Genomic DNA, 19604 nt, shown 5'->3' on the forward strand with positions numbered 1-19604 from the left:
CTCCTGGTAAGCTCATTTCTCCCATGGCTAAGACATTCCTTCACTGGCATTAGACCCATACTCTTCTAGACTTCAACATGGATTGAAGACCAGCAGCTTTCTAGGAATCCACCAGGACTCCAGCACCAGTTTGGAACTGCTGAGACATCCAGTCTTGTAGACTGAACAACTGCCTGACTTGGCCTTTCTGTCAGGAGACATCTATTGTTGGATTATCAAGACCACAGCCTGTAATAATAATATTACTCTATAATAAAATAATACTCTAATAAATTATATGTGATTTATTATATACAGATATAAATATATTATGTATAAGGAATATATTTTTGATTTATATAATACTCATGCATGTGTGTTCACGTGTGAGTACACACATCGGCATGTGCACACACACACACACACACACACACACACTATCAGTTCTATTTCTTTAGAGAACCATGACTAATATAGTATAAGATAAATTTGTCACTTATTTGTGTTTGGATTTTCTGAATCTTTACATATTATTTGCTCTCATGACACTTTCTCCTCAGAGGGCGATGATTTCTCAGAACGGAGAAAGGTAAAAGGGGGAAAGAATAAAAACCATAAAACCCCAAAGAAGGATTTAGGAGAAGTAAACATTCCTTTGTTTCTCTTGTCCATAAATTTTTTAGAATAGATTAAGATAAAAGCATAATCTTTCCCCAGAGCATAATTAGTTTAGTACAAATTGATTATTAATATTTTCAGATAGGGTCTGCCTTGTAGCCTAGGCTATCCCAGGATGTTTATATAGCCAAGTAATTCTTCACTCTCCCAAGTGCTGGGATTATAAGCATGCCTGGCTGCAGTGATTACTGGGGTTCTTTCTAAAGATGTAGATGCTAGTGAGCATCAGTTCCTGTCCTGTTTCTGCTTTTCCATGCACACAGCTCTCCCAGACGCCTACTCATGGCATTTCTTTTCACAACCCAGGAGGCTTGGAAGCTGGAAGGCAGAGTCCTTGTTGGGCTTGCTCCAGTGCTCAAGAGGCCTCCATCTCCTCCCTCTTTGGAAATGCTATCGTAGAGTGTGGCTGCTGCTTTAATCTTCTGCCTCTGAAGAACGTTTACTGAAGATCAGTCAGTTCTGAGAAAATGGCTCAGAGGCAGGCAGGGGTGTAGGTCCGATGACATCCTCAGATCTTCTCATCCACTTAGAGAGAAGACAGCAAGTGGATTTGCTGCTGGTGTGTCCTGGCATCCCTGTCCTTACTAAATCTGCTTAGCACTGATTGATCCGTCTATGACCGGCCAGTGAGAGGTCTGGCCTTCTTGTAGCACTGTCACTGGGTTTAACATAGCAAAAAGCTGAAGTGGAAATCAAAACTGATAAAGTTCCCTTCCCTGTAAAAGATTTACAAAATCATAACAAACGCTTGTGCCATTGGAGTCACCTTTCAACCACAGGTTTAAATTTAGACAGTCTGCCATCCACAGCAAAGGAAGAAACTGGATGTTTCTAGTCCTCTCTCATTTCCTTCTTTTGTGGCCTTCAAGGTCTTCCTTCCTTCCTTCCTTCCTTCCTTCTTCCCCCCTCTCTTCCTTCCTGCTTTCTTTCTTTCTTTCTCTATGTTGTTTTTTTTTTAAAAAAAGTCTGTTTGCTAAAGTTTGAAGCACATCAGCTCTATAATTACAGTGACCACAGCTGCTTTGTTTACACTGAGTCATGGTCACCTGGTCCCCATCATTGCTAGTCACCCAGTTCTTTTTATCCACACCCGCTTGGATATGAAGGAAGGGTTGAAGAATTTCTCACTCTTCTGTTTACTTAAAGGAACCTGTCTTGTGACTTTTAAGTGCAGTACCATCTTAGCTGGGTATAATACTCTTGCCTCATACATTTCCATCCTGCACCAATGTAGCCACTGTATAGTTTGAGTATTAGTAAAGAGGCATCTGAAGACGCAAGTTCTTTCCTGCTCTTGTCTTGGACTAGCTTGACTGCTTGCTGGTTTGTTTGTTCATTTATATTTAGACAGTTTTACATATTCCAGGCTGGCTAAGGTCTTACTTATACAGCTGTGGATAACCTTGAACATATGCTCCTTCTCTTCCCATCCCTCCAGTGCTGGGAATACAGCTGTGTGACACTACTCAGTTTTTTATTCAGTGCTAGGAATTGACTATCATGCACAAAATTTTGTCACAATTAAAAATCTTCCAAAATATGGCTTAGTGTTGAGAGATCTACTTCTGCTCCAAGAAAAACAGAGTGCCCTTTCAATATGTAAACTGTTTTTCCTTTATTTTAAAGAAATGCTTCTACAAAACATTTGATACCCTTTCTAGATCCATTCAGTAGCTTCTCAATTGAGGAATGTCAACAGCAGATTGATCTTCATTTTCTGTATCATTTGGCACTTCTGCCAGTTCTTATCTTTTCCTGTTTGCTGTAAGGACTTCACTGTAGTCAGAATGTTTTCTCTGTGTTAGTTAAGTCTGTCCTTTGCCTTTTAAAAATCACTGTGTTTTCTATTGTGAAGGTCTGATCTGGGGAGTTGTTAATCTTGTTTTTATTGTGACTTCTGTACTTAAAGATGTTGAGAACATGCTCTGTCCTTGCCATGTGCTTTGGAAGAGACAGTGGAGGGAAAGAAGAAAGGTGTGAATGCCTTCACAGATCTGCCCAACAAGTATTCTCAGCTAAGTCTGAAAAGTAGTGTTTATCTCATGTCCCATTCCTAATGAACATGTAAACATATTTGGGGGTTTGTCTCTCTTTTTGTTTTCCATTCACACTTCTCAGACTCCTTTCCCCAAAACACAGTTGTAGGGCTCTAATAAGGATCTGTTCACAGAAAGCTCTTTCATCTGGAAGAATCATTGTTTTATCCTAGGTTTTTCCTTCACAGTGATGTCTGGTTATGGAGTACAGGGTAGTATAGGAATGGTGACCCTAGGAACAACAGTCAAGAAATCAGAAGCCCCTCTACTATTAAATAGATCAGAGAGATTACACATGGAAAGAAGAGACAGATTACACAGCCAGACAACCGAACTTTACAGGACAAAAGAATGAGTACACGTTACCTTCTAAACCTTCTGGCTTAGAAAGCCTACTAAAAATAGAATGGTGGATAAGGAAGTGACCCCAAGATGAGCATCAGCAGTGCTTTCTGTCAGTCCTAGGAGAAACAAAGAGACAGAGGCTGCAGAGATGAGGAGCTGCAACCCCACAGTAAAGTGGGAAGCCATGGTGGTGGGTATGAGCCGGGCAATGGAGAAGAGCCACAAGATGGTGCAGAAGCAGAGAGAGCCTTTGGTTACCTTTCTCCTATTCTTTAGTCTTTTATAATCATTCCACCAGTCAGGCCTCCCTGGACCACAGAGGGCTAGTCAGCACGGCATAGTCTCTCCACACTTGCTAACCAAGAGTTAGTTGCAGAGGTAACTTGAAAAAAAAAAAAGGCTTTGTTCACAACGTTGGCTCTCTACCTTCGGTTGTCTCAGGTTAATAAGAAATCACTCCTTCATAGATAATCTAATTAAGACTTCGTTGCAAGAATATTGCTTTTTGTTCTGTCTGGCAGGCTATGGGCCACTGATTCAGAGCTGAGCTCTTCTTATGTTGAGGATGTTTCATCTGTAAGTTCCTCACTGCTGCCATCTCTATATTCTCCTTTAGAACAATTAGTTATGCCCTAGAGTGAAATCAACATGCTTGCTCATATTTTCCATTGTTAGCATTCTCCCTGTGGAGTGGGAGAGACGACTTGTTAGTTAACTTTGCTGCTCTTGCAAAGGACCCAAACTTGGTTCCAAACACTCATACAGCAGCCCTCAACCACCTGTACCACCTGTACCTGTTTCACGTCTATACAGGCATCTGTACTTACCCGAGTATACCTTTCACAGGAACACAGACAATTCAAAATACAACTTACCCTCTTAAAGAGAATTACAGTAGTGGATGGACTTAAGGATGTTCAACTGGTCTCAAAAAATGGGACATGAGCCTGGGTTAGCTAGATAGGCCTCAGATGATCACAAGGCAGTGTTCTCCCTTGGAGTTGGGGACCAAACCCCAGGCCTTGTACACACAGGAAAAGTAAAACCTCTGAGGTGTACCACCAGCTCCATCGCTTTAGCCCAGTGAGCCTGCTGCGGATTATAGGCAGCTGCAAAGTAATGCACCTAGTAGCTTAAGTCACTCAATCTATAAAGATTGGTTAGAGCAGCAACAGAAAACCAATACCTTAAGGTCACTACCCCTTCTCCTGAGAAATACACAGGGAGGAGGATCCAGCTAGTTATGGGCAGCATCAGTTAATGGACGAGCTGACTCTAAGTTTAATGGAATTAATGTGCTGTGACTTTTCATGTTCAATTTGAACTGCTCTAAGAGATTAGCTTAATACTCAGTGACAATCTATCTGGGAATTAACAGGGATTTGAGTGTCCCAGTAGCTCTCCTAGAATCAGGAGAGAAGACACCTTGAGCTTCATGAATATACCTCTCTCTCCACCTTTTAAAAACACCAGTTCAGTCAGAGTATGGGCATTCGCAGTTAGTTCTGTGGGTGTTTGAATTTGCTAGCATCATCACATCAGAGCTCTGTGGACTGCTGGCACAAACTTCTTGCAGTTCTGGAGTCTGCAAGACCAAGATCTGGTGGACGTGACATCTGTGGAGACACCACGCTCATCAGCTGATCTCAGCACAGGCTTCATCATGTGTGCACCACCATGCTTGGCAACAGGTCAGTCCTGTCTATAGCGCAATTTAAATGGAGCCCCTCTGAGCACAGACTAGTAAGCACATATCCAGAAAAGCTAAAATGAAAACAAATGTTTATCTTTACATCCAACACTTGTGCATAAACAAAATTTATTAATTAGATCTCAAATAATAGTAGTGATAGGATAAAGACATGCCCAGACTTTTATGAGAAAGAGAGAATGGGAATTTGTATTAAGCCCTGATAATGACTAAAATACTTAGTACTGGAGACAGAAAGAATCATATTAGAAAATGCAGCAAGTGTTTGCAAAGACCATCAAACAGAATTGCAAGCTATTAAAACAATGACCTAAAACTGGTAATTTCTCAAGACAAACTGCTGCTGCAGCCATACATGGTGAACCATAAGGTTTACCTGTAAGGGTGGAAGTGAGCTCCCAAGAGGCCCTGAAGAATAAAGCCCAAGCTCCCAGCTCACTGCCAATGAGAGTGAGGGCCCTTGCAGCAGCAAATATATACACATGAGCATTCCCACTGTCATGAGTAATCTGAAGCCAAATGAAGTACGAAGACATCTTAGCAACACCAGGTTGTGTGTAGCAGTGTCACAATAAAGGTATAATTGGAATAGTCTATTGGTTATTCACAGTTACTTTGCTAGGATCTCAGCCCCAAATATCACCCCAAATATCTGAAAATTAGGAATCCATAACCATTTTTTTTTTTTACATCAGCAGGAAAGAAGCACAGGACAACGGGCATCGGACAGAAGACTCAATAGCTTTTATCCTTTGAAGATACTTTAATTTTGCGGTTATTGATGAATTAAAAAACACATTTTCAGCATTTCCTAGCTATAGTAGCGCATAGGAAATTGCACTCTAAACGAAGAACTAATTAATGAAATAACACACCTTACGTCTTACATTGAAAGCTTACAGTTTACAAGGTGCCTTTACATACATTATTTCATTTGATTCTTACAACAAGCAGAAGGAAAGAAAAACAGTCAGTGGGAAAAGATAACCATCTATTTTTAGGCTTACAATGAGCATTTTTTTTTTTTTCAGACCAAGGGGCAATCAGTACAGGTACACACCAAGAACAAGACAGCAATAACCGTAAGCCACAGCTTCTTTTTGGTAGGCTGACAGTTTGATATCAAGTGTCTATTTAGCATCAGTGAGGGAGGAAGGAAGGAATGGAACAGACAAGGCCTTCCTGATAGTCAAAGGGTTTTCAGCACACTGTGGAGGTAAGAGGGAGGACAAACAGAAACGTGTCGCTATCAAAGCTTACTTCACAGCGGGATACCCTTGAGAATATTGGCTGAGGAGGGAATCCTGACCTACCTCAGGGAGTCAGGGGGTCCCACAACGTGCCTGCTTCTGCCCTCTGTCTGCACAACGCCACTCCAACAAGTCTCCCTCAGTCCAGGGCTCTGTCCTATACAATGTCATCTCTTGATTTAATGGGCAAAACATCATTTCTTCTGTCTTACGTAATATACTTTGAATAAAATACTGGTTTTTGCCACTGACTTACTATTTCAAGTTTTTAAAGAAAGTCTTTTCAGCTGTGGCTAAAAATGGGAATTTTAGGCATGTTAAAAATACTCCAATTTAGTGTACTTGGTTAGTCAGAAACAGAGCCCTTGCCCCAGCTGATGGTTTGCTCATGCACTTCCAACAGAGACAATAAAATGGAATGGCTGAGAAGCCCCAGAAACCCAGGGCTCATCTACTTGGGTGGGTTCTAGCTGGGCACTAATAATTTTATAGAAAAAAATATTTTTAGGATTCATAGAAATCTGTTCATCAATTTTTGAAAACTAAATTATAATAATCAAATTGTCATCCCCACGATTTATTGAAATAATTTTACATTAATATACAACAACGCTACCAGAGAATTTGTAGCATACATAGAACACATGATTAGCATGTTCTTGGGTTTAAATGAAATACAAAAAAGTAAATAAAGTATTTTATACAAATGATGCTTTCAGTTTATTAACACGATGACAAATCCTTGTTACATAGAACTTGCTACAGCAGAGTGTTTCAATTTTTCTTGCACATTTTAAATACAGGTGGAGCAACTGAAATCATGATTTGTTACTGTGGGACATTGCCATGCAGAAACACTTGACAAACAAAACACATGCAGATAGGTGGAGAGAAGGTCTCCGAGAGGATTTTCAATGTCTTCAAGGGTTTGCTGAGGGTGTGTGTGCATATGACTAGGACTGCTGTCAATGACCTACCTGCACCAGTAAGGAGGCAGATAGAGAGGCTCTATATACAACAGGGTTTGTCTGACTTAAAACAATCTTATATCCTTGGAGATTCATCACGAAATGAAATATTTTAAACTATTTGGGTAAGTGGACTATTTAAGGTAGGTCACTGATACAGAGATAAAATGAGGTGAGAAAATTAAAAGTAATGAAAATATAGTAAAAAAAAAAGTGAAGCCATTTACTCACAAAGGAACACTGAACTAAATGTGCAAGAGTGCTTGAAATTTCCTCACGATGGCAACAGTGTTAAGTCAATTGGCAAAATATATAGAAAAATTAAGGAAAAGCCAAATATGAAAACTGTATCTGCACGATCATATACTCTGTCTATGGAGAGAAGGATGAGGTTAGCAATTCTGACGTACTTAAGGATATCACACCTCAGAATGAAATACAAATGTGGCAGTGTCTCAAGCTTTGCATTCTCCTGTCACTAGCCAGGCAGGGATACGGCAGAGCTGCAGCAGTGCCTGCCTGCTGTCTTCTTCCTTCAGAAGAGGACGCAACAGCAACTGCTTTGCTTGTTTTCTTACCTGGTATGAACCAAAGCAAACAGACAAGTTCCCTTAAAGGAGAGAACCTCTAAGCTGCAAGCAGGTATGAAGGCTTCTGCTGACTTAGCATTTATCCAAATCCATGTTTGCTCTTTTCCCTTAAGAGCCCACCGATGAGGACAGAGAAACCTCCCAAAGTGTCATTTATCAGTCACACTTTCCTCAAATACTGGCGGAAGCCCCCATGGAAGAGCGAAGGCTCAGAAACCTTAGTCCTCTATCCTAACCCACAGAGATGTCGGTACCAAGGGAGACAGCTGCAGCGAGGAGCCATGCCCCTCACTTATCTGTCTGGTCACTTACTATCTCACGAGAGAAGAGCACTAGAAGGCCCAGGGGAACGCAGCCTCTCGTCCAGGAGTCCTCACTGCTCTCTAGGCGCTCTGACTTACTGCTGCATCAGTGACCCCTGAGAAGTTATCCTTACTTATGCAGATTCCATGCTGACAAGACATTCCATCTTCAAAATTACTAAGAGTTTTGGCAAAACTGAATTCAAGCTACTCAAAATAAAAATAATCATTAGAGAGTTTATCTTCAAGCCACTGGTCAGCAAAAATATTGCTCAAAACTACAAAAAGCAACATGTAGCTTTCCTTTTAAATATCACACAGCCATAACACTGCCCATCTGAAACACCAGGAAAATAAAGGGAGCACTGGTCAGAGAAGTGAATGAGAAGGATGTAGGAGGGTGGAGAAAAACCAAACCAGGAGGACGTGGTGCACACCGTGTTATGGCAGACGATGCTGCGGAGCCGTGCCTGGGGACACAGGTGGTTGCAGAGCGAGCGCACACTGATGACGCAGGAAAGACCTCACGCAGTTGCTGGAATGAAGGGATTGGAACCCGCTCCAACAAGCAGGTCTCGGCTCCACCTTCCACCTCCACAGCGTGCAAGGGCTGAGTGTGAGCTCCAGGCTATCTTTCTCCTCCCTAAAATTCACAAAATTCCTTTCCACATTTTTCTGTTATAGACACACGGATTTCTTCTTCTTCATAGTCATCGAAGTTGCTGGTATCGCCAGAGCCTCTGAACTTTGGTATGAATGGAGCCTCAACCTGTAATCGACACCAGGAGGCAAGTGAGAGAAAGAACTCCTCAGACACTTCCAAACACCAAGAACAATGCTTTCCCAGCATAGCTCACACCGGCATCTTTAAACACAGGAAGTGCTTGAAGTGCGATCCACAGAAGTTAGCTAGAGCCTCACATTTTCACTGAGAACCACAAACACGAGTACAGACCAACCAGAGAACAGCATCAGAGTGTGGGCTCCAGGCTCGAGAGAACTACTCTCCATTTTATTTTATTTTTATCAATTTATTTCCAAGACTTTCAGTATTTTCTCCAACTTCCTTTCTTCTGTGGTTAATACACTTTATACTTTCATTGTCTTTTCTAATTGCTAAGCTTACTTAAAACCTCTGACTATGAAAAGTCTAAGTTAGAGACATCTCACAGAATCACAGAACTCAAATTCTAAACATTTTCTTTTTTTTTTTTTTTTTTGACTCTGAAAATCAAGTCTTTTTTTCCATATAATCTTCTGTATCCCTAATATATGTAAGGAAAACCTTTGAGAGCTGACATGACTGCAGCGTTACGCCACAGCCACTGGATTGACAATCACACACAGCTGTCCCCATGTCCACTTCCCCACACTGCAAGGAAGCCAAAGCAACCATTTTCATTCCTGTTTTAACGATTACAAAACAGAGCTGACTGAATTTATATCACTAATAAATGACTGAAGCAGGGATCAAACTCTCAAGGGTTTTTTCTTCTGTGTACAGCAGTGATCTCATTAAGTATTTTCTAGTATATCATTACATGGATATTTATTTACTTATTTATTTATTTTTTCATGACTTTTAATCAATATATCTTAGGTTATAGATAACACAGACACATGAGCTGGGCGTGGTGGCGCACGCCTTTAATCCCAGCACTAGGAAGGCAGAGGTAGGGGATTTCTGAGTTAGAGGCCAGCCTGGTCTACAAGGTGAGTTCCAGGACAGCCAGGGCTATGCAGAGAAACAAACACCTCCTCAACCCCCAGCCCTGCCAAACTAAGAAATCACAACCCATGTCACAGAACTATATACTTTAGTACAGCACTGACTAACAATAAACATAATAATAAAGATGATAAAAACAATAACTTTACAGAAAAATGTCAGTTTCTAAAACTGGCTGGAGAAAAGTAAGTACTTTCCCCCCCTAAAATTTACAAGGGACAAATACACATAATCCTGTAAGGACAGCTGCAGCCACACGGGGACCTTCACACTGCCCAGTGCCAGGGAACATTGGAATAAAGACAGAGGCATGGGATGTTTACAAATAGAGTCAAATGTACAATGGTTTAGCACTTGTAATTACTCAATAATGCTAATAATAATGTAACAATAAAAACATTAGATCTCTCAGTCCAGGAAGGAACAGGTATCAAGCAGACTCTTTCCCAGTGTTCTGCCGTGTATAGTAAGGCACTGAGTGGGAAGTATGCCAAGCAGCAAATGTGAGGGAAGACTGAAGCTTGCCACTGAGCTCACAGCCAGGTGGACTGCAGGGATGAGAAGGAAGGAAGGAGCTGGAAGACACCTAGTGTCAACACAGGTCCCCTCACCAAGTTATCTGGATAGGAACCAGGACCTACTGATCTAGTCTTTCTCAACATTCCGAGATCCCTGTTGAATTCTCCACCTTCCCTGGCACTTTAAAGGAATAAAGCTTATGCTTACATAGTTTACAGTGAGCTCAAGGTCATACTGCAATGCACTTGATCTGACTCAGGCTCACAGCTCCCCAGGTCTCTCTCCTCATCTCTCTCCCCCTCCACTCCTCTTCTCTTTCTCTCCCCCCCCCCTTCTTTCTCCTTCCTGTAGAAATAGCCTTCCTCTTTCCCAAATGCTCAAAGCTACAAGGTAACAGGTGCCCTGTAAAATCTGAATGTTTTATGAAATATGGTATTTAATGCTCTGTACCTTCCTATAATTCCAGCACCTGGGAAGCCAAGGCCAGATGATTCCCCACGACACCCAGCAGGGGTGTTAAGAATATGCCTATGTAGTTCCAAACCAACTTGAGTTAGAGAGTGAGAATCTGTGTCACGCAAATGACCCCCACAAAACCCAGAAAAAAAAGAGGGGGAAGATTTTCAAATAGCAATGTGCTGAAATTTGAACCTGGTGAAGCTGGGATCAAATTGAGACGCTATGTGGTAGCACTGATATTTAAAACAGTTATCCTATTTGGGGGTCATGTTTCTAATTAGTAAAATGAAAACATAATAAAACAAAACATGCATTCTCCTTTTAACAGGAAAACCTCAAAGACTGATCAAAACCCTTCTATTAACCATGAGGAACTGTCTTCATTCGAGCAAATCTAGAAGGGGCACGCAGCATGCTTTATAAGCTGGACAGGCTGTTTTAGTCACAGGGTCCTTATTTGTGGCTACTGAAAAGTGCTGAGCTAAAGGCACTCAGCACAATTCTTCATCTTGGCTGAGCCTTGGGACTCTGTGGGGCACAGTGCCTGTACTTACTGTTTTGTTTTGGCCTTGCTATGCTATTAGATGAATTTTAAAATTTTATAACTTTGTTTTTACAATCTTTTAAACTTTTAATGAATTACTAAAACTGTTTTCAATATAAAATGGCATTTTAAATTATTTTTCCTCAGGAAATGTGGTCTGTAGTTGTTCATTATGAAATGTGGCAAGACTCTGAGACATCAGACGCTGTGGGTTTTGTGGAGGTGGGGAGGGAGGAAGCTAAATATATACGCTGCACCCGAGTTATCTTTAACTTAGCGTCCGAGAGGGAAAGGGGAGAGAAAGTTAATGGAACACAGTCTTTTCTCCAATTCCCCAGTTTATTGCCATGGTGGAGTAATTACTACTAAGTAGCACACTGGTGTTACTGCGGCCCTTTGCACTGAGAGCCTGGGAAGTGCAGCCAGTCTCTTCAAAACACTGCTGCTCAGCCAGTAGTCCTCTATTTCATCATGTGCTACATTAGCGGTAGAGAGGCACTAAGGCTGCATTCACACCTATGGTTCACATCGCTTGACCTTCTAACATTTAAGAGTCTTCTGGGAAGCAAGCAAGCAGATAAGACCATCTAGACACTCAGGTACAAAGCACTCACTAGATTCCTCCCAAATTTATTAGCAGCACAACAGGCTGATTTGCCTTCCAGTTCTTGAACTCTGAGGTCTAAGCTGGAGGAGTAAGGCAGACTTCACTAATCACTTAGCACTTTGAAGAGTACCTAGAACCAGCACAGGGTCCAGGCTACTATTTGGAAGAATGTTAAGCAATTCAATAAAAAGTGGAGGACACACATGAAGAACAGTTACATGTGTGTAAAAACAGTGGAGGACAGTTGCATGTGTGTAAGACAGTGGGGGACAGTTGCACTTGTGTAAGACGGTGGGAGTCACTTGCCTGTCTATAAGACAGAGGGGGACAGTTGCACTTGTGTAAGAGACTGGAGGACAGTTGCATGTTTGTAAAGACAGTGGAAGACAGTTGCAATGTGTAAAGGAAGAGGACAGTTGCATGTGTATAAGACAGTGGAGGACAGCTGCACATGTGTAAGACAGTGAAGGACAGCTGCATGTGTGTAAAGACAGAGTGGGACAGCTGCACATGTGTAAGACAGTGGAGGACAGTTGCACTTGTGTAAAGACAGTGGAGGACAGCTGCACGTGTGTAAGACAGTGGAGGACAGCTGCATGTGTGTAAAGACAGAGTGGGACAGCTGCACATGTGTAAAACAGTGGAGGACAGTTGCACTTGTGTAAAGACAGTGGAGGACAGCTGCACGTGTGTAAGACAGTGGGGGACAGCTGCACATGTATAAGACAGCGAGGGACAGTTGCACGTGTGTAAAGACAGAGTGGGACAGCTGCACATGTGTAAGACAGTGGGGAACAGCTGCACGTGTGTAAGACAGTGGGGGACAGTTGCACGTGTGTAAGACAGTGGGGGACAGTTGCACTTGTGTAAGACAGTGGGGGACAGTTGCACATGTATAAGACAGTGGGGGACAGCTGCATTTGTGTAAGACAGTGGAGGACAGCTGCACGTGTGTAAGACAGTGGAGGACAGCTGCATGTGTGTAAAGACAGAGTGGGACAGCTGCACGTGTGTAAGACGGTGGAGGACAGCTGCACGTGTGTAAGACAGTGGAGGACAGCTGCACGTGTGTAAGACAGTAGAGGACAGCTGCACGTGTGTAAGACAGTGGGGGACAGCTGCACGTGTGTAAGACAGTGGAGGACAGCTGCACGTGTGTAAGACAGTGGGGGACAGTTGCATGTGCAGAACAATGAGGAGCTGAGCAACATGCAGGCACAAGCACCAGTGGCTGTTGCCTGGGAAAGGGTATAAAACAAGGAAGGTAAAGTTTCTATTCTCATGAAATATTTGAAAATGAGAGAGAGTATACAGAATAGCAAGGAAGGACTAGCTTCAGAGAAAATATCAGCGAAGTAATAATTGAGTTCTTAAGCACTCAGTGGACTCTGGAGGATCAGCAAAATGGGGAACGCCTCTGGGAGTGGAGAGGCAGACATGCAGGATCTGTGGAAAGCTTGAATCTTTCTAGGGAAACTCTGTAGAGAAGTTGCAATTTTAGTAAATGTCCACAGCAAGGCTAAAATGAGAGAAAACATTCCCAGAACTTAAGTTGATTTCTGTGTGGCTATGTGCTGAATTTGGATTATATTCATTTATATACTATCATTTAAATGTGGCTTTTATCAGTTCTGAAAAGCAAGCCTGTAGAATACTGTCTAAAATCCTATTTCCACAGTATTGTCAAGATTCAGTATGAACAGTAAAAATCGACAAGGGAAGCCATATATGTGTTCTCTTTTATCTAAGAGAAGTTCCTTTGAGATCCTGCAGAGATTAGTTTAAAATAATTATAAATATGCTAAAGTTGAAAGCATCTCTGCTACATGATAAATCACACCTTCTCAAAGGCATTAAACGAGGAACAGAACCACACCTTTCTCTGATAAATAGCAATCCAGTCAGTTGTGGCAAACCACTTGTGGGTCTTTATGTCACTCACGCCGTTCTTCAGGTTCCCGAATCGCTTTGTCAGATCCACCTGCAGCAGGTTCCGCAGAAGGTCCTTGAGATCGGAGCTGAAGTGTGATGGGAACCGGACCTGCAAGAACACGGCAGGGGGTGAAGCACAATCACGGCTGCTGGACATTTCTGTTCTGATTGCATATAGGCTTTATTCAGTGACTGATCGTTATGAAAACAGAAGGTAGTGGTGACCGCCAAACACTTTTCATGACAAACCAGTGTCTGCAGTTATCTTAAAGCATGAACATGATTTAGGTAAAGAACTAAAACTTCCCTGAAAGCCTTGCTTCAGTTGTATTAGGAACACAAAGTGGTCTCCAGAAGCATAAAGCACACATGGAGTCAACACTATCAGAAGGCTCAGCCATTTTCAAAAGAGATGCCCTTGGACCTCAATACAAACACTTTCCGAGATGTACAATTTAACTTTGTAATCTACGTGGAACATGTAGCATATGTTTGAGAAGAGGTCCTCCAAGGAAGACTCTGAAAAGGGTTGTAAACACCCACACTGCCTTTCCCAGCATAGGGATCCATTACAGTTAGACATGAAACAAAAACTTTTAAGCAGAATTTTGCTATTGGGAAATAACACAGCAATGCTAGGAATACATACCCAGGAGACACAATATTAAAAATGCAGGTTTTGCGGGGGAGGGGGTAGGTAGGCTATGGTGCCCACTTTACAGGCACAGGTAAAGCAACTGATATGTATGATGACCAAATTGCTTAAGACTGCAGACCCAGGCGGTAGAGCTGCATTTGCTAACAGATGTTCCAACATCAGCACAAACCCTTCTCATTGCCCTGCCTCACCGTCATGACTAACAGACTAAAATGGTATCCAGAGCTGTTGAGAAGGCTGAAAGGTTAGACTTAAAAATGTTCTGTAACGTTCATCTTTCCTACTAGAAGCAATTACTACAAGATGAGGAGTATCTACTCTCTATTGTAAAAACAGCAAGACAGCTTATGAAATGAACAAGAAGTTCTTGAAAGATAAAACACAAAGGGAGTGGTGAGGACACGTAGCAGTGCTGGCGAGCATGACAAGCAGAGGGACCTTACACTGCGGGATGGACACGACTCAGCCACTACGAAGCAGCAAGGAGGCTCCGCAGTAGCAAACTACAGCTACTCCAAAGCTCAGCTGTATCACCCATGGGGAGTGGGGATCTGGCAAAGGAACCAAGTCAGGATAGCCCCAGAGGTCCTTGCATATTCCTATCTGCTCAAGCACCGCAGTCACCTAGGAGTCAGTCAACAGGTAGAATTGCCTAAGGAAAACAGGACCCATGAGCCCCACTTGAAAATATGTTTTCTCTCGGTGGATCCTAGATTTTTCTATCACTCCTCACAGACTTTTATTCTGAAGACTATGGAAATCAAGGAAAAGATTTTTCCTTTATCACTTTGGTTTTGGCTCTGGGGACTGAACCCAGGGCCTGAAGCATGCTGAGATGGAATGTAACCTTAGACTGTGACTGCAGCCTTCCATCACAGGGTTTTGTAGAAGTGACAGGATGGGACTTGTTTTCAAGGAACCAACTGCTCTAGTGGCTTATGTAAGATAACAGTGGTGGCAGTAGACAGGTAAAAAGTATATTCAAAAGCATAGCCAACCGTTTCCCCTGTATGGGGGACACAGAGTCACAAGTTACAAAAGCTATCAAGCTATTTCTTTTATGTTCTCAATTCCTGACTGCAAAGGTAGGCTCATGTGATGCTGCCCAGAATGGCCGTGTGCACCCTGCCTCAATCTCCTGAGCAGCAAGGGTGACAGAAATCTACAGTACTCGGGTCAGAAGAACCACCCTGACTTTCAGGCTCAACTTGAATGATATACATAGTCTATGGCCTATAGAAAACCCGTTTACCCTTTTTAGTTTCAATCTGTCCAATTATAATAGGAGGAAATATATTTTACTTGACAGTATGAAAAAGCATAACATTTATAAAAGCAACTTTTGTTATGCCCAATAGTAATGCACTTCCCATATCTTTAAGGGTTTCCATTAGATACCACTTTAATCAAAGAAGAAGCCTAGATGATAGAAAATCATAATTTAATGTTTCCAAAATACTGAAATACAGTCATGTCAAAACTTTGATAGAATAGGAGAAAATGGCTGACCCTAACCATGTTTTATAGGATCAGCGCTGTGCATTCAGCTGATATCCTAAGTGACTTGTAACACATTCCATGGAACACTCAGCTTGGGATGAGCAGACCTGACAGATTCTTGTGCTCTTGGAACCAATTACAGTCTCATGCTTTTCAATTTTAAAATAATCATTATTTTCTACAAATTTAAATATGTAAATTTATTTCTCAAAGGTGAAGTAACATTTAAAAAGCAAGTCATTGCATGTTGTCATGGTATCTATAACTTATATTCACTAATTAGTCTTACTGACCCTGCTCCCATCTAGCAATAAAGTAATTCTGAATCAAATTTGTCTTCACAGACTATCAGAAGTTATAAAAGGGATTTCTGGCGCATGGAGGGGCATCTTGTTAGTATTCTACAGTTATTGGCACGGGGGAAAGATTATATAACTGGCAGATTTCTGTGCTCTGAATAGACTTGCTGGGGTTAAGGCGTCTCATCGAAGAGCTTCCACAGGGCACCAAGTGGCACTCTATTAACTTCCGGTCACAGCACACTAGATTACGTTTTAAGAAACCATTTCTCTGAATCAGCTATTGCAATCTCAATAAAGGATTTATTTAGCAGGGAAAAAAGTTATACATTAATTAAATTCTCAAAGATAAAGCATTTTCATACCCTAGGCCTTCTATACATGTGTCAATATTCACATCCCTGTGGTCCTCAGGGGAAAGTGAATCAGCCTGCACCCGTCAGTGGAACGAGGGCTGGGGCAGGAAAGCACAGCTGTAGACGCAGTGCCATGGCTGTGGTGTCTCTAAGGGAATACAGCAAATCTACAGATGGGCGCAGAGGGCTACTGGTCACTCCTCAATCCTTTTCCTCCCCCAAAACAGTCAGTGTTATAAGTGTCTGCTCAGCAGAGCAGTACAAGACTATCTGGAAGCCAGTCCTGACAGATCAGGAAGTCACCAGAACACAACGGGAAAAACGGCCTGGGTTTTATGAAGAGAGCACAACTGCTTTTTATTTCACAAACCCACCATTTAGGGGCCAGGGACGTGGCTCAGCTGTAGAGCGCTTTTCTAGAATGCATGAAGCCCTAGGTTTAACCTTGCTTCCAAGTTCTGTGTTTGTCAGGACCTCGAGTGAGTGGTACCAGTGGTACTGTAGGAAACTGCCCTCAAGTACAGTTGGCTCTTGGTGCACAGATCTACAGACACATGGTTTGTCTGAATGTGAGCTGTCACTCTCAGAGCCCAGGAAGGCATTGTGTGGTAAGGAGAGGGTACGTGGGTGACAAGCTGCCAGTGAGAACGCTGAGTCTCCCATGGCTGGCACTGATATGTGACACTTCACATGTATGAGCTTTGGTGAGTTGATGCTGAGGCAGGAAAATGCATCCCTGCGGTCACAGGTGGCCCCTGGAGACCTACCAGTCTACCTCATGACTGTCACAAATCTAAACCCAATTACCATATGTGCTGGGCCTTCTGAGTCCTCCCAGAGTTACTGAACCTGGAGAGAGATTTTGGGATCCATTAGCAGAGGGAATGACCTTTGGGCTACTAATCAGTTATCTATCATGTGAATGCTAATGTCCCTTCAGCAAGTATTCATGAACTCCCTGATCAGTATACATTGACGTGCATGCTTCTACATTTCCTGCGGTATCTTGCTGCTCATGAAGAACAGACAAATATTTACAAAAATTATATATAGTAAACCTCAGCTATTTTCCAGTACGTAAGTCAGGCTCTAGAATTAGGTTTTCTGTAACAGCTGTTACTTGATTATTCTGTTCTCACATACCATTTTTGAACACAATATTGATTTTTATATTCCCATTAGCAACACAGCCAGATAGGATTGCCATGGAAACCATACATGACTCTCATTATACACTACTGGCATGCAGGCATCAAATATAAAGACTATATACAGAAACACAGTGCATGCATTGCTAGGATGGGCACAGTCAGTGCAGGATTGCAAATCCTTTCTCTTAACTGCATTTCCCTGAATCTTAATAGTCATGAATAATCTGACATTTAAATGCCACCTCCTCTGTTTTTCAAAGGCAAAATATGTGCAGGTGAGAGTATAAAAGCTGACCATCTATCATTCTGTGCATTTAAAAATACTAGTTTGGGTTAAAATACTGTAATAGAAAAATTGCTTAACAATTCAATATTCAAATGTATGTATATAAGTGAATTGATCACTTAATAATTTTTGTTTTAAAATTTTAACATTGCACCTATTTTATAACAGGGTTTCAGGCTAGGATGGAATATTATCATATTGAGTAATTTGCTGCTATTCCTTTTGTTCCTTTCTGCTGTCTCCACACTGAGCCCAGTTTGCTCTTAAGCTCCTTAACATCTTCCCTGTTCTCCCAAAGTTAAGAGCACAGGAGCACACCACCTTTCCTGGCATAAAAACCAAATTGAAATTAAAACTACAAATATAGAATACCCAAATATAAGACTAAAATTGGATTTTAATGAGATGAGCTATGAAAATTAAAAGCTAGTTAACATCCAATTTGGATTTTGTGTACTAATAGAGGCAGTAACAGTCTTGCAGTATGGACAGACAGCCTTCTGCTTGGATCTGAAGTTGAAACAGCATTGTGGGAGAACTGGGGACTATGACTTGTATGTTACATCGTACAGATTCTAAAAGGATGAGGTGGTAACATGGCATGTGACCTCAGGCAGGGAAACGGTAGAAACTAACAGGGGAGAGGATCAGACCTTCAGCTAAATACGACAGCATCGACCATCCACTCGCTATACTTCCAAATACATGATGAACACCATCCTACAATGATGTCATATATTATGCTATTTTAAAAGTGTGATTACACTTTACATGGTTATCTATTTAGAACATATTCACTTATTGAATACAAAATATTAAAATTAGACATGAAATGAAAAAATTCACAAACAGCCGAAATCATATTACCCAAGGGAAAATGCCCATTAAACTGAGGCCAATCATACCAAGACACATGCATTTGTTTTAACTGGAGCTACTGTTCTAAGTAAACATAAATTTACTTTACATAGCATGTTTGTTATAATTTGATTTCTTTTATGAAGAAGAAATAAAAGTTGTATAGTAAAGGTTCAGAAATTTTATAATTACCTCCATTAAATTATTTAAAACATTCCCATAATTTCCAAATTTCTGTTCTGGCTATATTTCTATTCTAGATTAATAAAATACCCTCCTCTTATAGTTTTATATATTTCAGTTTTCTCAACTGTCTTCATGATCTTGGGCTCTTATTCTCTTCTGAATAGTATTTACTTTTCACATTCTTTCTTTTTAAAGATTTACTTACTTATTCTTTTTATGCACACGTGTGTACCTGCATGACTTTATCTGTACCTTGTGTGCAGAAGCCTGTGGAGGTCAGGATAGAGCATCAGATTCCCCCAGAACTTAAGTTACCAGAGGCCCTGAGCTGCCATGTGGATGCTGGGAACCACGCCCTGGAGCTCTGCAAGTCCAGTGAGGTGAGCAGTGTCTCTTGCCCAGCCTTCTTCAAACAGCGTCACTTCCTTCTCTACCAGCTTTCCCACCATGCTTCCCTTCATGCACACTAAATGATCTGACGGTGACTTTCATGCTCTGAGATAACCACCGTGATGGTTGAGAGCCCTGAGGTACAGAGGTTCAAGTGTAACTAGAGCAGCAGAGCTTCAGTCCCTCAGAAGAAAGGCTGCAATCCGCTGCCTGCATCATGCCAACGCTGTTCCTCTTTGAACACTAGTCTCAGCTTATTTACTTGCAAGAG

The 19604-nt window shown here is 41.7% G+C and overlaps 1 protein-coding gene across 4 annotated transcripts in view; it reads right to left on the reverse strand.

Annotated features, from left to right (window-relative positions):
- Nucleotides 1–5492: 5492 nt before the first annotated feature.
- Prkacb (protein kinase cAMP-activated catalytic subunit beta) overlaps nt 5493–19604 on the reverse strand; it is an 80755-nt gene continuing 66643 nt past the window's right edge. For all 4 annotated transcript variants that reach the window (XM_021157560.2, XM_029474933.1, XM_029474934.1 and 1 more), the window contains exons 9-10: nt 13594–13758; nt 5493–8628 (exon numbers count right to left, since the gene is read on the reverse strand). In XM_021157560.2, the coding sequence (XP_021013219.1) occupies nt 8503–8628; nt 13594–13758 (291 nt within the window). In that variant the 3' untranslated portion in view covers nt 5493–8502. The remainder of the gene's footprint in view (nt 8629–13593; nt 13759–19604) is intronic.

This window comes from Mus caroli, chromosome 3, assembly GCF_900094665.2.
Source record: "Mus caroli chromosome 3, CAROLI_EIJ_v1.1, whole genome shotgun sequence".
Classification (NCBI taxonomy): domain Eukaryota; kingdom Metazoa; phylum Chordata; class Mammalia; order Rodentia; family Muridae; genus Mus; species Mus caroli.